This window comes from Necator americanus, chromosome X, assembly GCF_031761385.1.
Source record: "Necator americanus strain Aroian chromosome X, whole genome shotgun sequence".
Lineage (NCBI taxonomy): Eukaryota > Metazoa > Nematoda > Chromadorea > Rhabditida > Ancylostomatidae > Necator > Necator americanus.
Window position 1 is genome coordinate 3647457 of NC_087376.1, and position 16963 is coordinate 3664419.

The following is a 16963-nucleotide window of genomic DNA, read 5'->3' on the forward strand; positions in this document are numbered from 1 at the left end:
TCAAATTCGAAACAAGAAAAAAAAAACGAAGAAACCAAAGAATTGTGATGCTATTTTGCTCGGATGAACGATGTACAAAAAAGGGAATGATCGAAAATTCCTCGTTTAATACACCGCTCTTTAAGCGTACACGATGTCGCCGAACACCTGAACAAGCATTGTTGAAATGCCTTAACATGTATCACATTCCGATCGCAAAAACCAGGCATGTGCCGAATATCCACCTGGCGAACCAATTTGAGCTGACAGAAAAAAAAATATATTAGGAAAGCACACAATTACTTCGTCTCCAGCCGAATGAGCTTCATTGGAGATCTCTTCCTTAGGTTCTTTCCTTTCGGATATAAAAAATTTATATATCTAAAGAGTTTCTACCATTTATTTACCAAAAAAAGTGCAAAATGATTCCAAGTGAGAAATTCTAAATATTTTCAACCATAGTCTGCATCATAATAATATATGATACACCGTAATGTGTGAATCGTTTTCTTTTCATGAGAGACAACCTCCTAAACTCAAAATTTCAAGATCAAGAAAACATTCAGCAAAAAGTGAGTACTCAAGGTGGGGTGTTTCTATTCTCATCACAAACTTCCAGTAACTGCGATAAAAGGATAAGGGATAAGGAGTCTAGCGCTAATCAAAGCGGTTGGGATTCGTCAACACGTTCATTTCCATTCAAAATTGTTTGAGTTTTACGAACGTATGTCCACTCTGTACAATGACTTCCGAGGGCTAGTTTGGTACCAACTGGTATTGACGTCGGAGGGATGAAAGACTTGGTTGCCCGTAGGGTGGTTTCGAACCATCCACTGATTGAAGTCGCAGCGGAACCTCTTACCGGTTGCGATACACCCGCCTTAATAACTGCGATAAAGTGCGCTTTTTGACGTCACTCTGCAACCTTCTTTCGAGAAGAACATTTCTTACCCCAGTAATGGATCGCGAGACCGTTGATAGTAGCAGCACTTATTTTGAATTAAGCATTGTAATTCTTTTTTTTTGTTGATTAAAAATGACTTGGACACTAGAGCATTCGATATAATCTAGAGATGAACTACCAGATTAATCCCATGTTCCCATCACAACCTTCAGCTTGTTTGACATTTCCGGTCTAACATTGTCATATCTAATAAAGAGTAAAATCTCAGCTGAACAAAATATATGTATTGACAGTGATGCGCGCACGAACAATAACATGAGCTATAGTTCTGTTACTTAATTACTTAGATACTTAGATGGCCCGTCTTCACTGGACGTGCGGGCCCCAGCATCTCTTCCACTCGTTTCCTTCCTCCGCCATTGTCGTCCAAGATGTTCTCAAGCTTCGTGAGTGACGTTGACGAGGTCCTTGAGCCGTATCCAGCTGAGCTCTCAGCTGGTCCATCCGTGTAGCGAACACGTCACCCCATCTCGTTGGCGGTCTCCCTCGGAAGCGTTTGGCGTCCCTTGGGATCCACTCTAGCGTTCTTTTAGTCCATCTATCGTCGATTCTTCTCATGATGTGACCGGCCCATCTATGTTTTGCTTTCGATACATATTCCGCTGGGTCGCGAAGACGGGACATTCCTCCTAAGTCGGAGCTACGCAGACCGGCTAGGTGTTGTGTGCGCCGATTAAACTTCAGGAGAAATCTCTCAAGGGCTCTGTGAATAGTAAGTAGCTTCCTAGACGTGGCCGCGGTGTCTGCCCACGTCTCCGCTGCGTAACAGAGCGCTGGAAAGACTGTCGCGTCAAACAGATGGGCACGAAGATCTTGGTCCGTCAGTTGTTGCGTAGCATCCCTGACGGCTGCGAATGCTGCCCATGCTGCTCTCATTCTTCTATTCAGTTCTGCCCTCAAGTCGTTTTCAAAGTTCATTGTACTGAGGCTAGAAGACATGCGTTCGGTAAACCTCAAACGATTTCATGAACTGTGCTCTTTCTGTTTATAGTTTGAACGTGGTGGCAAAGCACACTCGGTAGGAGATTGCTGATGTTCCGCTTTGATTGGACGATCGATCCATGGTTCTAGACCCTAACCAAGCCTTTCATCCCTCTAAAGTTGATAAATTGATAGAACACTTATCTGGGAGTACAAATGCATTGACACATCGGTTCGCGCACGCAAGTCATTGTGTAGGCTAGACATGCGTTCGTAAACCTCAAACGATTCTGGAGTGAAGTGAACGTGGTGGCGAATCCCGACCACATTAATTAACGCCACACTCTTTATCCCTTATCCGTTTTATTCTTCGTAGTTTCTTATGAATGTCACAAACTGAGGGTGCACAGTCCTACTAACTCAAGAAAGCAATACCTGTGCTTGAATCTGCTCCTGTATTCTTCACTAACGCAGATAAATCCTCACACACACTCAGTAGAAGTGAAACTTCCGTACATTAGCACTAACAAGTGTTTTGACTGGACATGGACTTCACGACAGGATGAAGGTACTCATACTCTGAAAAGGAATTCTCTTTGAATGACCGAAAGATTAGGAATTAAAAACTATGAAAAAAAATCAAACTACCAATTTTAGATCTTCGCTAACCTTTCGACAATACATTCTCACTTTCGATTGATGTCCGCATTAGCTGCTACATAGTGTTGAGGTAGAGAATCGTCCAGACGGAGTGTCCTAACAGTGTCTCACGCCTGGAGGAGAAAGGTCGCCCGGACAAGCAGAAACATCGACGCCTATGTGTGGTAGGGGAAAATTGGTGGTTACAATTCTCGCCATCTATACTGGAGCGCCATTATGTGTAATTTTCCACTAACACTAAATCAAGAATTTGAAAAAAGACTAGGATCCTTTGGCATTGAAGCAGTTGCGAATGGTGTGAGAAAACATGGGATTTGGGTGTAGATCGCGAATACTAGCGTGGTCCCCTAAACATCCCTAAAACTCAATTCCCCCTAAATATCCCGAGAAAAATGACGTGAGAACGAACGCCTTAGTTACTGCAAGGTGCGTTAAAACGTGTCAAGTTTTTACACTCGCCGGTTCTCTCAGTAACCTATTCATTAGTTTTACTTGTATAGGCTGCTGAGGACACCTAATTGATTCCCGACCGCTCGCTCATAGATACGGTGCGCACACAAGGGTGGTGCGTTCTCATGTACCTCGTAGGAATAAACACCGTTTTTCAGAACGATCAAGGAAAATTGAGCGGGCACCCCTTATATTCGTAATCTACATTCCAAACCACTTTTTATTTTTTTCCCACAGTTTTTCTAACTACGTCAATCTCGTCGTGATACACTTCGTTTATGAACCAGTACGTAACATCCGTAGGCACTTTTTTAAGTACTGCACAGGAACATAACAATAGTCCTAATTTAAAGGCATCACCTCACGAATCTGAGGTGGTGCAGATTTCAGGCGGATTATTCGTATACGGGATGGGAGACTATGGAGAGGTCGGTGATTCCGTCCATTTCTTCCTAATTGCCGTAAAAAACGTCCCGGAAGATGCGGCGCCGCACAAGGCTGGCGCGCTCCAGTCGAACTCCTTGTAGAAAATAGTGCGCCAGAACGCCTGAAGCCGTATCTTCCGGGCCGTTTGTTACGGCAATTAGGAAGAAATGGACGGAATCACCCCCCTCTCCATAGTATCCCATCCCGTATACGAATACTCCACCTCAAATCGGTACCACCTCAGATTCGTGGAGTGATGCCTTTAAACTCAATGCTTGAACTGCACCCATTTAGGTTGAAATTTAGGCATAGTTCAAAATACTACAGCGAACAACGTCTAACTCAATTGGTCCTAGAAATGCCGAAAAAGGATTTACGCTAATTCAGTGTGAATTCCACTTTTCTTAAATTTTTCTCCAAGTTGTATATCAGCTTGCTCGATGTATGCTTCGCGGAGGGTACATGTTGAGAACGTACGAGCTATATAGTCTGCACAGCTATATGGCGTAAGATTCCCATACATTGGGAAAGGGTGCTATCATCCAGTACATCGGTAAAGCCCATAACCTGAAAGGTCATCTGCGTGGAGGGAGCATGGAATCTTTCGCAACAACTATCCATTTCGTCGCGCAGAACTACCATACATTGTTGAGGGATTTGCAACAAGCCGCCCTCCTAAATTTCTGGGATATTTCTGTGTGCCGCTTACTGCACTGCAGGAAACACCCATCAGTGATTGGCTCGTCATAGTTGTCGGAGATATCACCGTCTACTGTGGAGATCCCCGACGAAAAGAAGGAAGGAAGCTGCGCGATTGCTATGAAAAACGACTATACAGACCTGGTGGAGCAATTTGGCTCAACGTCGTCAGGATACGCCTTTGTGCGACATTTGTTGTACGACTGCGGGATTACAGAAGATGCGAACTCTGGGTTGTAAGTGCCCACGCACCTACAGAGACCGCCGAAGAAAACAACACTAACGTTTTTTATGATGAAGTCAATGCGTTGATGTCTAGGATACCCAATCAGCCATGTCATGGTCGGAATCAATGCGAACGCTAAAATGAGAGTTGAACAATAATCCGATATGTTAGGTAAATGGTACTATCCTGTGGAACACACGTCGGATAACGGCTTTAGGTGTACTTTCGACACACCCTTTTACTGCTCAATCTAGCAGAGGAACTGGAAATAAATATTCCAAATCGGTTCATAGCACCCTGATACACATGGAAGATTACAACATCTGGACCTTTGTTATTATGTAGACCGTCGTAAAACGTTTCATTATCCCGAATATATGCTTACTCACAATCTTCTGGAAAATATAGTCGTATTGAAAATTGAACTATAAGTTGCAACTATATATGCTAAGCCGACGAATGTTTGACTCAGCATTAGCAACAAATATTTCCTGACGTTCTGTACAGCGTCAAAATGGTGTTGTGTAGTTTTGAGATCTAAGCATTTCTTTCCAAACTCTGTTCAAATTCACCGTAACGTTCCTTCCTTCCTTTATCTGAGGGAGATTAACCAATGACTAAAATCTTTCCTTCTAGTGATTATGAAGGAGTATGACACAAATTTTTAGCTACCTTGGCTAAATTTTTACAATATTTTACGCCAAGATAGAAAACAGCTATGGACTCTAAGTACGGGCATGTATTGAATCGGAGCCTCCTTTTTTAATACTCTTAAATTCGTTATTTATAGAAATGCTTGTGTCTGGTCATGTAAATGTTTTCCTCTTCATCGATTCCCGGTGCATGACTCAATAACCATGAACATCAACCTGAATTCAACTGTACACTCTTCATCTGAACGATTTCTAGACGATTCTCGGTGTGATTTATTCGATCAATAATAGTTATTCATTTAACTACTTTTCCTTAGTCCCTCACCTTTGTCTGATGTCACTCTATCTTTTTTTAGCAATATTTTACAGCTACCTATACTACAAATCGTTTACTTTTTTTTCTTCTCCAACAATATTGACTTTCTGTATTTCATCTTAAACCGACTAATATGTTGCTATCATGTTAGAAAATTTCGATACCGTAACCCGAGGAAATTTCCATGATTTTTCTACAGCTCCAATCAGATCATTTCTCTGCACAAAAAAAAAATTATATGGAAATTGTTTCTCTATAAATTGACTTCTCGTATTTACTGAAACAAAATAAAATTTAGATCATGAGTATCGTGCTATCTCTTCTGGTCCAATTTTGTGTTAGCTTTGACATTCGCCTTCTTATATAAAGGATAATGTGTAAAATTTTAAAGGAAGCTCATGATCATTACGATATTCTCTATGGCTTTTATAATCTATGCTAGTGCTCATTCACCAACAGCTATAATTATTCCGGCACATCAATTTGTTGCACCTCGATACATTGCAGTAGGTGGTGATTTCTACAATGTGAGTTACGACCATTCACAACAGCTTAGGAATTAATTATTCGGGATTTAAATCTAAAAAAAGATGAAATTTTATAAAAATAAAATTCAAATGTCCTTAGAATTAGAAGTACCACATTTTTCAGCCTCTTGTACATCCAACATCTGCAGATGTCTGGCCACATGTGCATACTCCAACAGGTAATTCCACATTACTCATAAAGTAATTGTTATAATAATCTATAGATTATTTTTTTCTGAAATTTTCGGATAATTTTGGTTTCAGAACTCATCTACGAACATCGTGAGATTGCGGATTTTCTTGGAAGTTCGTTCTTTGTTTTATTTCACTAAATATGGACGAATTTTTGTTAGGATTTCCTTCCTTACAACTATATTCTAAATAATTTATACAATGTATGACCTTCTGGTGCATCTATTGAATGAGGAGAACCTCAATAAGCACGTCTGATACGTTACCAGTTACAGTTGCATTTTTTCGAACCAAATATTCTCCTAAAATTACGAATACTACAGTTCATACTACAGTTCATTTACGGAAAATGGATTTTTCTAGATTTCACAGTAATTTGGATACATGCTTGTGAGCTCTTGTCTAATTTCTCGAATTTTGCACCAATTCCTAATACTAAGTTTATTCAGAGAATTAATTGGTGTACTTGAGGTATTCAGGAACTTAAAATAACGGCTATTACCCTTCTCGTATAGAATTTTTTTTTAAATGTTAACAGCTCATTGTAGTTTTTGGGCTGTTCAATATATTCCGTTTTTACTGTTTTTCCTACGAAAAATTGTTAGTGGTAGACTGACAGATTTTCCTCGCAAAGCTGGAAATACAGCTATGCTGACAATTATTTTTAGTTCCAGCCTTCTACTGGGTAGCATTATTTTTTCTGGTGGTTGCTGTACTCGTCGGTGGACTTCTGTTTCTCATTTTATTCATTGTAAGACGACAACAGGAAAGGAGATTCGAACGAAATCAACGAGCTTGTTCAAATTTGTAATCGGCAAGATTCATCTTTACTGAAATCACGATGCATCTTTCTTCACCTTCGAGCATGCTTGATATCCTTTGCAAACGTCCTCAAAGTACGTCTTCAACTCCTTTTTTAATCTTCCATTTCTTCATACTAAACTATTAGATTAAAATTGCGATTGTAAGTACTTTACCAGATAACTAAAACTGCCCATAATGTCTTCTACCGCCGAAATTGAAAAATCCGTCATACTGTTCTTTTTTTTTCGAAGTTGTCAGTAGTTCCTCGTGAATAAACAATAAGTGTCAAGTTATTAAGGGTCCCTAGAAAAGACGTATCTTTCAAGGCTGTTCGGGATCTTTATAGGACATATACCCTTCCAGATTGTGTAAATCCTACGTATTCTGTAGTAACACTCAGCGAAATTTGAACATGGAAATTTTTTTTCCAACGCAATTCTTCTTACGTTCAGGAAACTTGGTTCGGAAAGCTTTGTAGCGAAAATTGTATTGAAAATAACATCAAACAATGACAATTTACACATATGACCCTAACAATTTCAACGAGTACCAAACTATCATAAGTAATGAAGAAGTCGCCGTGATGGAAACATTGAATGCAATGATAACATATTAACCTAATAACCATAGCAACAGCAACACAGTTGCTAGAATACAATATTACCCAGAGAGATGCATGAGGCAGCGAACTTGTGAACAAGAAGTGAAGAGAACAATGAGGATGATGATTGCGTAACGTGGCAGGAGAGATCTTGGACAAATTAAGAAGCAACGAAACTCGTTCTGTGATGAAATGAAAGAAGAATATGCTTAATGCCTAAAATGTGTATTATGAACACACTTTGGGTAACTAGACTGACGTTGGACTAGTTGGCGGACCCCGTTTTCTTGGGCACAGCGCTAGCACGTGCACCGAACGTTCCGATGCATAATGCACATGAATACTCATTTTCTGGCAAGCTTTTCATCTTCGGAGTGAAGCAGTAAGTATGGTAGCCACGATCACAGTCATCACAGAATAGAAGCTTGTCCTAAACCAGAATTTTCTTCTAACTCTTATTCTCAAATAACAAAGGTTTTCATACATCAGGAAGGTTTTCATACAACAGAAACAATCTTTAAGATGACTCCGTATCGAAAAAAAAACTGATTTAAAAAGAACAAAAACAGGAATTATCATGAGCTTACGTCATTCTCTGACGTCCCGCAAATCGTGCAACTCTTGCACTCGATGCACTGCCATCCATAACGTTTGATAATGACAGGGACGTTGTCGTTGAAGCTAAGACAGGATGGGTGGGCTAAAAATTCGAAATAAGAAACAATGATACTTCATGCTAAACCCAGCTTCTGTTTAAACATAATCCCCTTTCAAAAATGGGAACAAGCTCAATAGATACAGCAACGCAGTGGGATTAAAATCACAAACATGTCTAATCGAATACGTAGGAGTAGATATCCTCATTATCACTACTTCTTCAGGTAAACAGAAGACTATGATAAAAGTCAGACAAGAACTTCAAGCTTTACCTATACAAGCTCATTACATCCAGCATTATATACCAAATTCCTTACTTTATTACAAATAAACTCGAAGTAAAACCCCTCATAGAATCGATTGAAATTGAATACATTGGCAAAAACGCTAGTCTTAGGTATAAATAAAGTCTAGCGCTGAAGGCGAACACTTCGCGGGACCTTCAATTTCCTTGGTAGCAAAAAAAAATCACCCACACGTGCAAATACACTGTTCAAACTTCAAAACACAAAAAAAACCTAACCCGATCTTCCACAGTCGTGGCACACAACAAGATCCTCAGGTTTCATCGTCTTCTTATTCATGTTCTTGCTGCCCAAACACAAATCACAGATCGACGATGTTTCAAGTAGTGGAGAAATTTCTAGAAAAAAAATATGACAATTGCATAGTAATAAAGCATAGTAATAAAGGATAATGAAAAGAAAGCTCACCTATGCTAGTACCAATGGGTAATGGATCGTTATGTTGAAACGCTTTGTGGTAAGCTAGGCCCGCGAGACTCTTGTAGGCCGCTGAGCACACTGAAGACAAATGTCATTTTTAAAAAAATTAAAAAAAAAACAAGGAAAAAATAGCCAGTCGCGACCGGCAACCGTGCAGCGGGCCGTGGGACGCCAAGTGGGCGGGACGCGGCGCGGCTTCGTCGCGGATTGCCGGCGCTAACGGGCTTTGAGCCGCGGCACTCACATGTGCAATGGAAATTGTTCGTTTCGTCCGCCGCGTCCTGCGCCGCACTTGCTGCCGCGGCGCTAGCTCGCCCCGCTCTTCCCGAGTCACTCGCCTTCTTCTTATTCTTTGAGCCTCCTGGGCCACCAGACGAGCCACTTTGAGCTTTGCGACTTTTTCTTTTTGATCCCCAATCATCTTCATCGCTTCCCCCGTCATCATTAGATGCGTCATCATCTCCCTCTTCATTGTAATCCTAGAAATACGAGGGATGTAGAGGAGAAAGACTTTGAAGGATTCCACAAGCTGAATCTAATCACTGCAAATATTTGTTTTATTAAAATTCATATTCAGCTTCGAATAAGTGACTTTATATCAGAGGACTAGTTTACATCCACTAACAGCTTTACACATAACTCAAGGTGTAACCATGTTCAGTTTCTCTTATGTAACCAGTCCAAACATACTTCGAAATGAGCCAATAGTATAATTTGTTCACAAGATCATTCAAAAATCAAAAATTGGAAAATCATAAGCTATTAAAACTCACGAAAAGTCCTTTAGGTGTTCCCTTCCCTTGCCCGTAGTCGAAATTCACATCCATAACTTCTGGAATGTAACTTATCAAGCAGGTGCTAACAAAAGTACATGTGAAGAGAACTTCGTTGTCAAAGTAGACAGCAAACATCAAAATATCACTTTCCACGTCCAAAAAAAAAACTGACCAGACTGGGCAGAAGCTGCAGTAGTATTTAAAGCAGCATCGAGGGCTGGATTGTCGCGTAGAAACATCTTCATTTCAATTGCATCTGAAGAGTTCGCTGACTGACGACGACGCCATCTTTGTGTTACATATTGAACGATTGTGTGCGCATCTGTAGCATTACAACGCTGGGAAGGGAGACGGTAGAATACTGGATTGAAGCGATGCGCTGTTCCCGTTTGTTGATCGAAGAATGGGTAGCGAAGTCTGAAAAATTGTCACATAACCAACAGAACATGTGCGCCATAGAGAAAACTCATAAAAAACCTCCATTCCAAAAAACAACACAAATTAATCTGACACTATTTTAGTTGAATTGGTTCTAATAGTCTTTGGAAAACCTTGCATCCATTTATTCTTCAGAAGCGATCAATAGCCTATGGGTTTAAGGCTTCCAGTGATTCTAACATATGCAACCAAGCAAAGATCTTCAACAACATCTTGGATACATTCGAAATCTCCTGTACAAATAAATAACCTCCCACTAATTAATCCTGGTGAGAAATATCTGTTGTTCTAGTTCTTCTACAAAGCTGAAACATCAAATCCCCTTCAGGTGGACAAACAGTTCGCACCCGGTGTAGGACGTTTGGTTTTTCAAGGACGATCACTTGAAGAGTATCGTGAAAGTATTGATTATTCAAGAAATTCGGAATAATCTTAATGCATAAGTGTGTCACCTAAACTGCGACAACACCTACCAAACTATCAGGTAACGATCCATCGGTCAGCAGGACAATCTCGTACAACGGGGATACGGAAACTCGTATAGCAGTTAGCGAAAGGGATGTTCCTCCGTTTAACGGTCACCCTTTTAAATTCCACTTATCATAGATAATAATAAATATATTCAAAAATATTGTTGCAAACTTGAATATAGTTGTTTTTAGGGGAACCGATAAACATCATCCTATTAGGGCTAGAACTCTTTGCTTACAACCAAGGCTAGACCTATGCCTTTATGGAAGGGCAGCAAAATCCTCCATTATTGATCGACACCATCTGCTTCCCCCTTCTCTGCACGTAAATACGTGACCTTCCATCAAGATGAGTCTAATTACATAGACCTACGTACCTCAATAACCTCTATTCGATCTCCTATCGGATAATGTTTTGAATTTGTGACACTATAAAAAAAACACTTAGTTTGTGCAATTTCTCTTTTAAAGTCACGGATCTGGCATTGAGTAATACTGAGCATATACTATAAACGTTCCCTTCAGGATACAAAAGTAAAAAATAGTAGCTAGATACACCAAAAACTTGAAAAATAACATAAAGAATGAAATACAAACATATATAAACGATGCGTGATGCACCATACTCAACTATAGCTTAAACAGGATCCTAGGAAAACAAATCCTTATAATATCAATACTTTTTGGGTTCAAAACAAAACGATAAATTCGTGCATACCTGGCCCTACGCTCATTGCATGCGCGTTCGTTCCATTTCGAGCAATTTTTCATCAACTCGATATACGCGCCTTCGCTGATCATATTCTATAAGAGAAATATAGAATATTCAAAGAAATTGTAACTTCAAGAAAGCTATAAATTAAAGAGTAAAGCTAATTGATCAAATAAACTAACCTTCAGAGGGGGCTCGGCAGCCCCAAGGACGCAGCCGCTCTCAGCGTCCAATCGATCGCCACTGGCCTGAGACTGAGACTGGACTGCATCTGGACACGTACCATCCTTAATTGAAAGCGTTTCGTATTCCTCATAGTGATCATCGACCTCAATGTCATTGATTACTAACTAACAACGGTTTTCAAAGAGTTATTAGGATAGGAAGAAGATGCGGGATACGTTTGAATGAGAAATATTGTGATGATGAACAGGATTGATTGGATCTACCGTAGTATCACTGTACTTGTGCAAATTACAAAGTCTTTGATCACAAATCTCTCCTAATTGATCATCCATAGTAACATTTTCTTTAACTCATCCACAAGTAAGTTCTGGAATTGGGAGATCTGAACAGGATGATTTCGAAAACTTCCATCTTCTCCAGATAACAACTAGCCTAGTTGTCCTTCTTCGGTTCAAGTAGGAGATAGAGGCACTCACTTTCTTTCCAGAAAATAACAAATTCACAATTAAGATTAAAAAAAATAAAAAGCTCCAAATTCTCACAACAGAAGGTTGGCTAATGGGAATCTTTTTAGAAATCTTATTTTCCTGTATGTTGGCCAATACTAAGGAGAGCAACTTCCCTCATGGCTAAAAATCCGACAAAAAAATAAAGGAAGACGATAAGAAGGATTTGCAGGAGTTTCTTCTTTTGTGACAGGGAAAACTCCCATCGGCCGTCGAGCATTTCTTAAGTAAATACTAAGCGAGGGGAGAAAATGTCATTAACAATAACTTTCGTCTCAAGGGATCAAAAATGTTAATTTTTTTCTGAAGGAGGTTGTTGGTAGTGTTTTACAAGTAGAGTAGGTTCATTCATCGTGTTAATAGATGACGGATCAGCAGATAAAACATTTTCTTAACTGACTCGAAGGGAATTAAAAGATTTAAATTAAAGAAAAAAACGAGTTTTCGTAAATTTGTGTTCTACAGCACTTCACCTCCAGAAATAATGCAAAACAATCCCAAAAGAAACCTTTTCCATAATAATTCCATATGGAATAGTGTTAAATACGTGGAACTATTTTCCCCATGTTAAACGCTTCTAGGGCGCCCGTCATACATACGGCATTGCGTTGAATGCCCATCCCTCCCCACGCCCGGTGGGTAGCTTTGCGCAGAGGCGATAACGTGACCAATGAGGCTTTGCCGAGGTGCGTTTATTGCTGGTTGAAAACTTTTCCCAATTGCCCGCGATGGCCCCTGAAACATGGGTGCCATACGCAATTTTTGAACGCTCCAAGGGAGCAGCAAAAAGTGACAAATCCAGGACGGAATCCTGAATACCGTGGTTGTGGTGTGCATCATATTGATCTGCCTTGTCGATGTGCATTGAGCTACGAACATTTATCTACCGAGTTGTGATTCTCGTTTCATGGTACACAGTTTTGGATTCGAGGTCCTTCAAAATCCAGACACTGAAAGAAAAAAAGCCCATTTTCTGCTTCTATCCCATATCAACGCTAAATAGACTGTAGTATAAAAAGAAAAGCCAGGAATTTAAAGTCTGGTCTAACGTCTTAAAATCTTACGTCAAGTAAGATTGTGTAGTGTAGTGTTTATATTAGTTTGAAAAGACAGGACCTATATTTCAGTTATATCCATGAAAAGCCTAAGGTTACTCTCTGTCCCTGTGAAGCCTCAGGAGACACGAGCTTATTATACAAATATTCTTCACAAATTTCTTCCAGAATAAAAGTGGTATAGCCGGTTCAAAATGACGGCAAGCTTGGTGCAATTGCGTAAGCGGTTGTGCTTGAATCGGCGCGGGGAAGCTAGCGGTTGGGACCAGGGTGGGACCATCACTTTCATTCGTACTTGGTTTCATTCGTACTACAGCGATGAGTGGTGTTGACATGGGTCCCACTCGATCGTAACTGTGAGTTTCGCGAGACATGAGGACAGGAATATCGGGGATGTAATTGAGGGCGTTAGCGGTGCATTCTTCAACTGAAATGAGGAATAAAAAAAAGGATAATCCATGGAGGTGATAACCTAAAGGGACATAGGAGACGTGAATAAACGAAAGCACGCCATCAGGGCAACAAACTCCCATTTGTCTTTGTTCTACGGTGTTCAGGAAATAGGAAAAGAGGTATCCAGGCAGAACCCACACCTCCCTTTTCGTCTCTCTGCCGAAGGACCACTCAGACCTGATCGTAGAGGAGTCCTGACCACACTTCAACAAATGTTTCCAACTACGTTATTGATCGAAATAACTTGGAAAGGTTAGAAAGGCTTGTGAACTCACTCGTTTTTTCACCCCATCCATCAGCTTACTTTCAAATTTCTTTCAATTATTATTTTTTTTCAAATCGGCATTATTTAGTGGGATCTGTAGTCATAAATTTCGGAAAATGAACAAAAAATTGAACTGACAGAGATTTATGTTCCGGTAGAGACCAAAACTAAACTCATTTCAGTATTGTTATCATAATATTTACAGAAGTACTGCTCAACACAAGTACACTAGTAACAAGGAACAAAAAAAACAGCAAAAGACGTACTGCTCAACACAAGTACACGAGTAATAATAATAAAAAATAAAAATAAACAATTACAGAAAGAATAATCTACATGAAAGGCATACATAAATAACCGTATAACAATGAGGTTACAGAAAAATTACAATAAATCCTATTTACCTTACTATAAAATAAAATCAACAAAAGTCAAAAGGCTTACACACTTAGATCATATAACAAACCTAAGTGCTCTTAGGAATCAGAGGAAAATGTATCCGGGGTGCGATTGCGCCTCGGCAAATGAAATTCGGGATCATCCAGATCGCCAAGGCGACTCGCCCAACGCTTCTTCACCACATTCCATGCTGCTTCTGGACGCAACGACGATTTTGGAGTGCTCGTAGGAGGGTCGGGACTAAAATACATAGATGTTAACATTAAAATTGGCGAATTATTGGGTTGAGGAATAAGTCTTGAGTGTTTTTTTCCACATGAAAGGTGCACAATATAGAAATAAAAAATATTTTAGAAATGTTCTCTTTTTTTTTTGGTCCACAACTGATATATGTGAATAAACAAATAAGTTAATATTTTAAAATTAACACTATTTAAACTTAATTAACACTTAAATGATCTGAGGAAATAAAAATTAATAAAAAAAAATTCAGAAAATCACTATAATACCTACCTTCTCAAGAGGAAAATTCTCTTTCAAATGACAAAAATTTGGGAACAATTTTTATTTCTATCTTTAATAATTTTAATTTTCACCTTAAATGAAAAAAAAAAAAACTTCTGTCACTTATTCCTCAACCTAACAGCTTCCACTGGAATGAATGTTTTAGATGAAATGCGCTTGATATTTACTGGGACGGGAATTAGAACAGTAAGCGGGGCGTTATCCTCATTTTGTTGGAAAAACAAATGGAAATTTCTTTATTTGGAATGAGGGAGCAGAACTCTCAGAAAGTTCACTGAAATTTTGACATCCGAGATTCTAAATTAAAATCAATAGAATACATACTATTATTAACAGAATACTACAGATAGTAGAATAAAATATACTTTTTTCTCGAAAAAAAGATCAGATTTGCTGCCTTTTAGTGTCACTATGAATTAAAAAAGCTTATTTTTCTAACCAGACCTTTAATATAGTTGTAAATTTTGAATTTCTTCAATTTTATACTACAAAAATGGCAAAAAATGGGACAAAAAAAGCAAATAGTCTGGGAATCCTGCTATTCTCGAATTCCAGAAAAATTTTATTAATATTGAATCAAATTTCTGAAGAGTGCTAGATTAACTTAGTACTACAATTTCCAACGAACAGGTATTGCGATACGCAGTAGGATCCCCAACAACATCGCAATCATTGAAATATATTAAGTTTCTCTACAAGTAGCTATAGTCGGGTCCAGACGACATGATACACGGTGCAGTTGCGTAGGCGGTTGCGTTCAAAATGGTGCGGTGAAGCGTAGCGGTTGGAATCGAAGTGGGATCATCGTGAAGTGCAGCAATGAACGGTGATACAATTGGCGCACACTCATTCAATCATAACCGCTACGCTAAACCGCATCGCTTCGATCGCAACCGCCCACGCAACTGAACCCGTGCTTCATGTCGTTTTGACTCTACTATATATCTCAGTGTGATTACTTTTAGTGTGATGAAATTTTGCATGAAATAAAGTAGAACAAATTTTGTTAAAATATTATTTATAAAACAAATAAAAATGATGCACATACTTGAGCGACTGACGCCTTTTAGCGGTCCTCAAAACCTCCGCTTTCGTCTGCGTCGAGGTAGTGGTGCTGACGGTCGGCTTGCGTGCCTTTAATGAAGAAATTCAAAGTAATAATAAAAACGAGGATGGAAATATATAAGGAGTTAAAGAGAAGTTAAAAAGAATATTAAAGAGAAAGTAATTTGTAGGGTTTATTAATTCAACTGTACTTGTGGCCAATAAATCTTATAAAATATTATAAGTGGCAAAAAATCTAGCCAGCTTAAGGAAGTTGTAAATGGTAATAACAAGGGAACGGTTGCTACTTGTTTACATATTTATTCTAGAAAACTTTTACAAAACTTTTGAAGATCTCATAGTTTGATTATTTACTTGAAGAACAATTAATTCATAGGTATTCGTGGGTCATTTTTGAAAATTACGTGAAAATACTAGCGCAGCAATAACATGGGTGTTGTTTCTTAAACAATTTGATAGGAAACGTCATGGAAAGGTGTACAGATTGTTTTCTTTATTGAAACAAACCCCTGCAACATTGTTTTAAATGAATGTCAGCGTTAATTGAAGGATGAGACGGCTAATTTCAGTACCGGATCGTTGAACGATGTAATGCCGCGATTAACACGGACGCAAGTAGCGGCTGAGAAAAGAGTCTTAGAGTTAGGAAAGTGAATAATTTTCTCTGGAAGATAAAGAGGTATTTCACTTGGATCTTACAGTATCCGCTGGGCTAAGAGAAAAGCGAAAAATATAGGACATCAACTAGAGTAAAACATAAATCCGTAGACTTACAGCTTTCCTGCGAGTTTGCCTCGGAACTGGAGCTTCACGACAACAGATGCATGCGAATTCATCTTTTCTAGGTGGCAAACGATTCGTTGCCGATCTTAAGACCATTTTCGTTGGTTTCGTACTTCTCGACGACGATTTCCTCGACTTAAAATATACAGATCAGTATAAACATTCCGGAGATGTAAGGAAAACGATTACCTTACTGGCTGTCTTGCCCCGCGGCGTCGTACTGGATTTGATAATGGACTTAGAGCATTGCGAACACGTAGGCATACTGATAACCCTAACTCGGCAACTTCATCATTGAGCCATTTTAATTTCGTTTCTCAGTTGGAACGCGTCAAATAAAGAATTTTCGAAATATTCTATCGTTTTGTATACGATATTTTTGAACGAATAAACAATTAACACTTGCGACACAATATTTAAACAAAGAAAAACATATTCAACAAGATATATTAATAGTACAAGATCAGAACGATCCTTACAATCAAAGTAATGAGGCAACAAAGGATATCGCACTGAATATTCCAGAAATC

At 39.1% G+C, this 16963-nt stretch overlaps 4 protein-coding genes across 7 annotated transcripts; 1 reads left to right on the plus strand and 3 right to left on the minus strand.

Annotated features, from left to right (window-relative positions):
• Window positions 1-1249: 1249 nt before the first annotated feature.
• Window positions 1250-1882, minus strand: RB195_021401 (uncharacterized protein; the record flags this gene model as incomplete). Of its 2 annotated transcripts, none has more annotated exons than XM_064208120.1 (1): window positions 1250-1882. In XM_064208120.1, the coding sequence occupies one exon, from the start codon at window positions 1880-1882 to the stop codon at window positions 1250-1252; it is 633 nt and encodes a 210-aa protein (XP_064064001.1). The 2 variants fall into 2 exon arrangements, with proteins under 2 accessions (XP_064064001.1, XP_064064002.1); XM_064208121.1 differs by having other exon boundaries at window positions 1250-1861.
• A 2337-nt stretch (window positions 1883-4219) lies between these two features.
• RB195_021402 (uncharacterized protein) lies at window positions 4220-6824 on the plus strand (the record flags this gene model as incomplete). 2 transcript variants are annotated; one of them, XM_064208122.1, is made up of 5 exons in its annotated part: window positions 4220-4335; window positions 5686-5821; window positions 5946-6000; window positions 6086-6127; window positions 6682-6824. In XM_064208122.1, the coding sequence occupies 5 exons, from the start codon at window positions 4220-4222 to the stop codon at window positions 6822-6824; spliced, it is 492 nt and encodes a 163-aa protein (XP_064064003.1). The 2 variants fall into 2 exon arrangements, with proteins under 2 accessions (XP_064064003.1, XP_064064004.1); XM_064208123.1 differs by lacking the exon at window positions 4220-4335 and having other exon boundaries at window positions 5693-5821.
• Window positions 6825-7683: 859 nt separating this feature from the next.
• On the minus strand, window positions 7684-13476 carry RB195_021403 (uncharacterized protein; the record flags this gene model as incomplete). 2 transcript variants are annotated; one of them, XM_064208124.1, is made up of 11 exons in its annotated part: window positions 7684-7848; window positions 8006-8118; window positions 8599-8718; window positions 8789-8878; window positions 9045-9279; window positions 9574-9632; window positions 9749-9993; window positions 11203-11288; window positions 11379-11542; window positions 13239-13370; window positions 13416-13476. In XM_064208124.1, 11 exons carry the CDS (start codon window positions 13474-13476, stop codon window positions 7684-7686), a joined length of 1470 nt encoding a protein of 489 aa, XP_064064005.1. The 2 variants fall into 2 exon arrangements, with proteins under 2 accessions (XP_064064005.1, XP_064064006.1); XM_064208125.1 differs by lacking the exons at window positions 13239-13370; window positions 13416-13476 and adding exons at window positions 12488-12623; window positions 12708-12767.
• A 661-nt stretch (window positions 13477-14137) lies between these two features.
• On the minus strand, window positions 14138-16697 carry RB195_021404 (uncharacterized protein; the record flags this gene model as incomplete). Its single annotated transcript, XM_064208126.1, has 4 exons — window positions 14138-14300; window positions 15634-15719; window positions 16425-16568; window positions 16623-16697. 4 exons carry the CDS (start codon window positions 16695-16697, stop codon window positions 14138-14140), a joined length of 468 nt encoding a protein of 155 aa, XP_064064007.1.
• Between the last annotated feature and the right edge of the window lie 266 nt (window positions 16698-16963).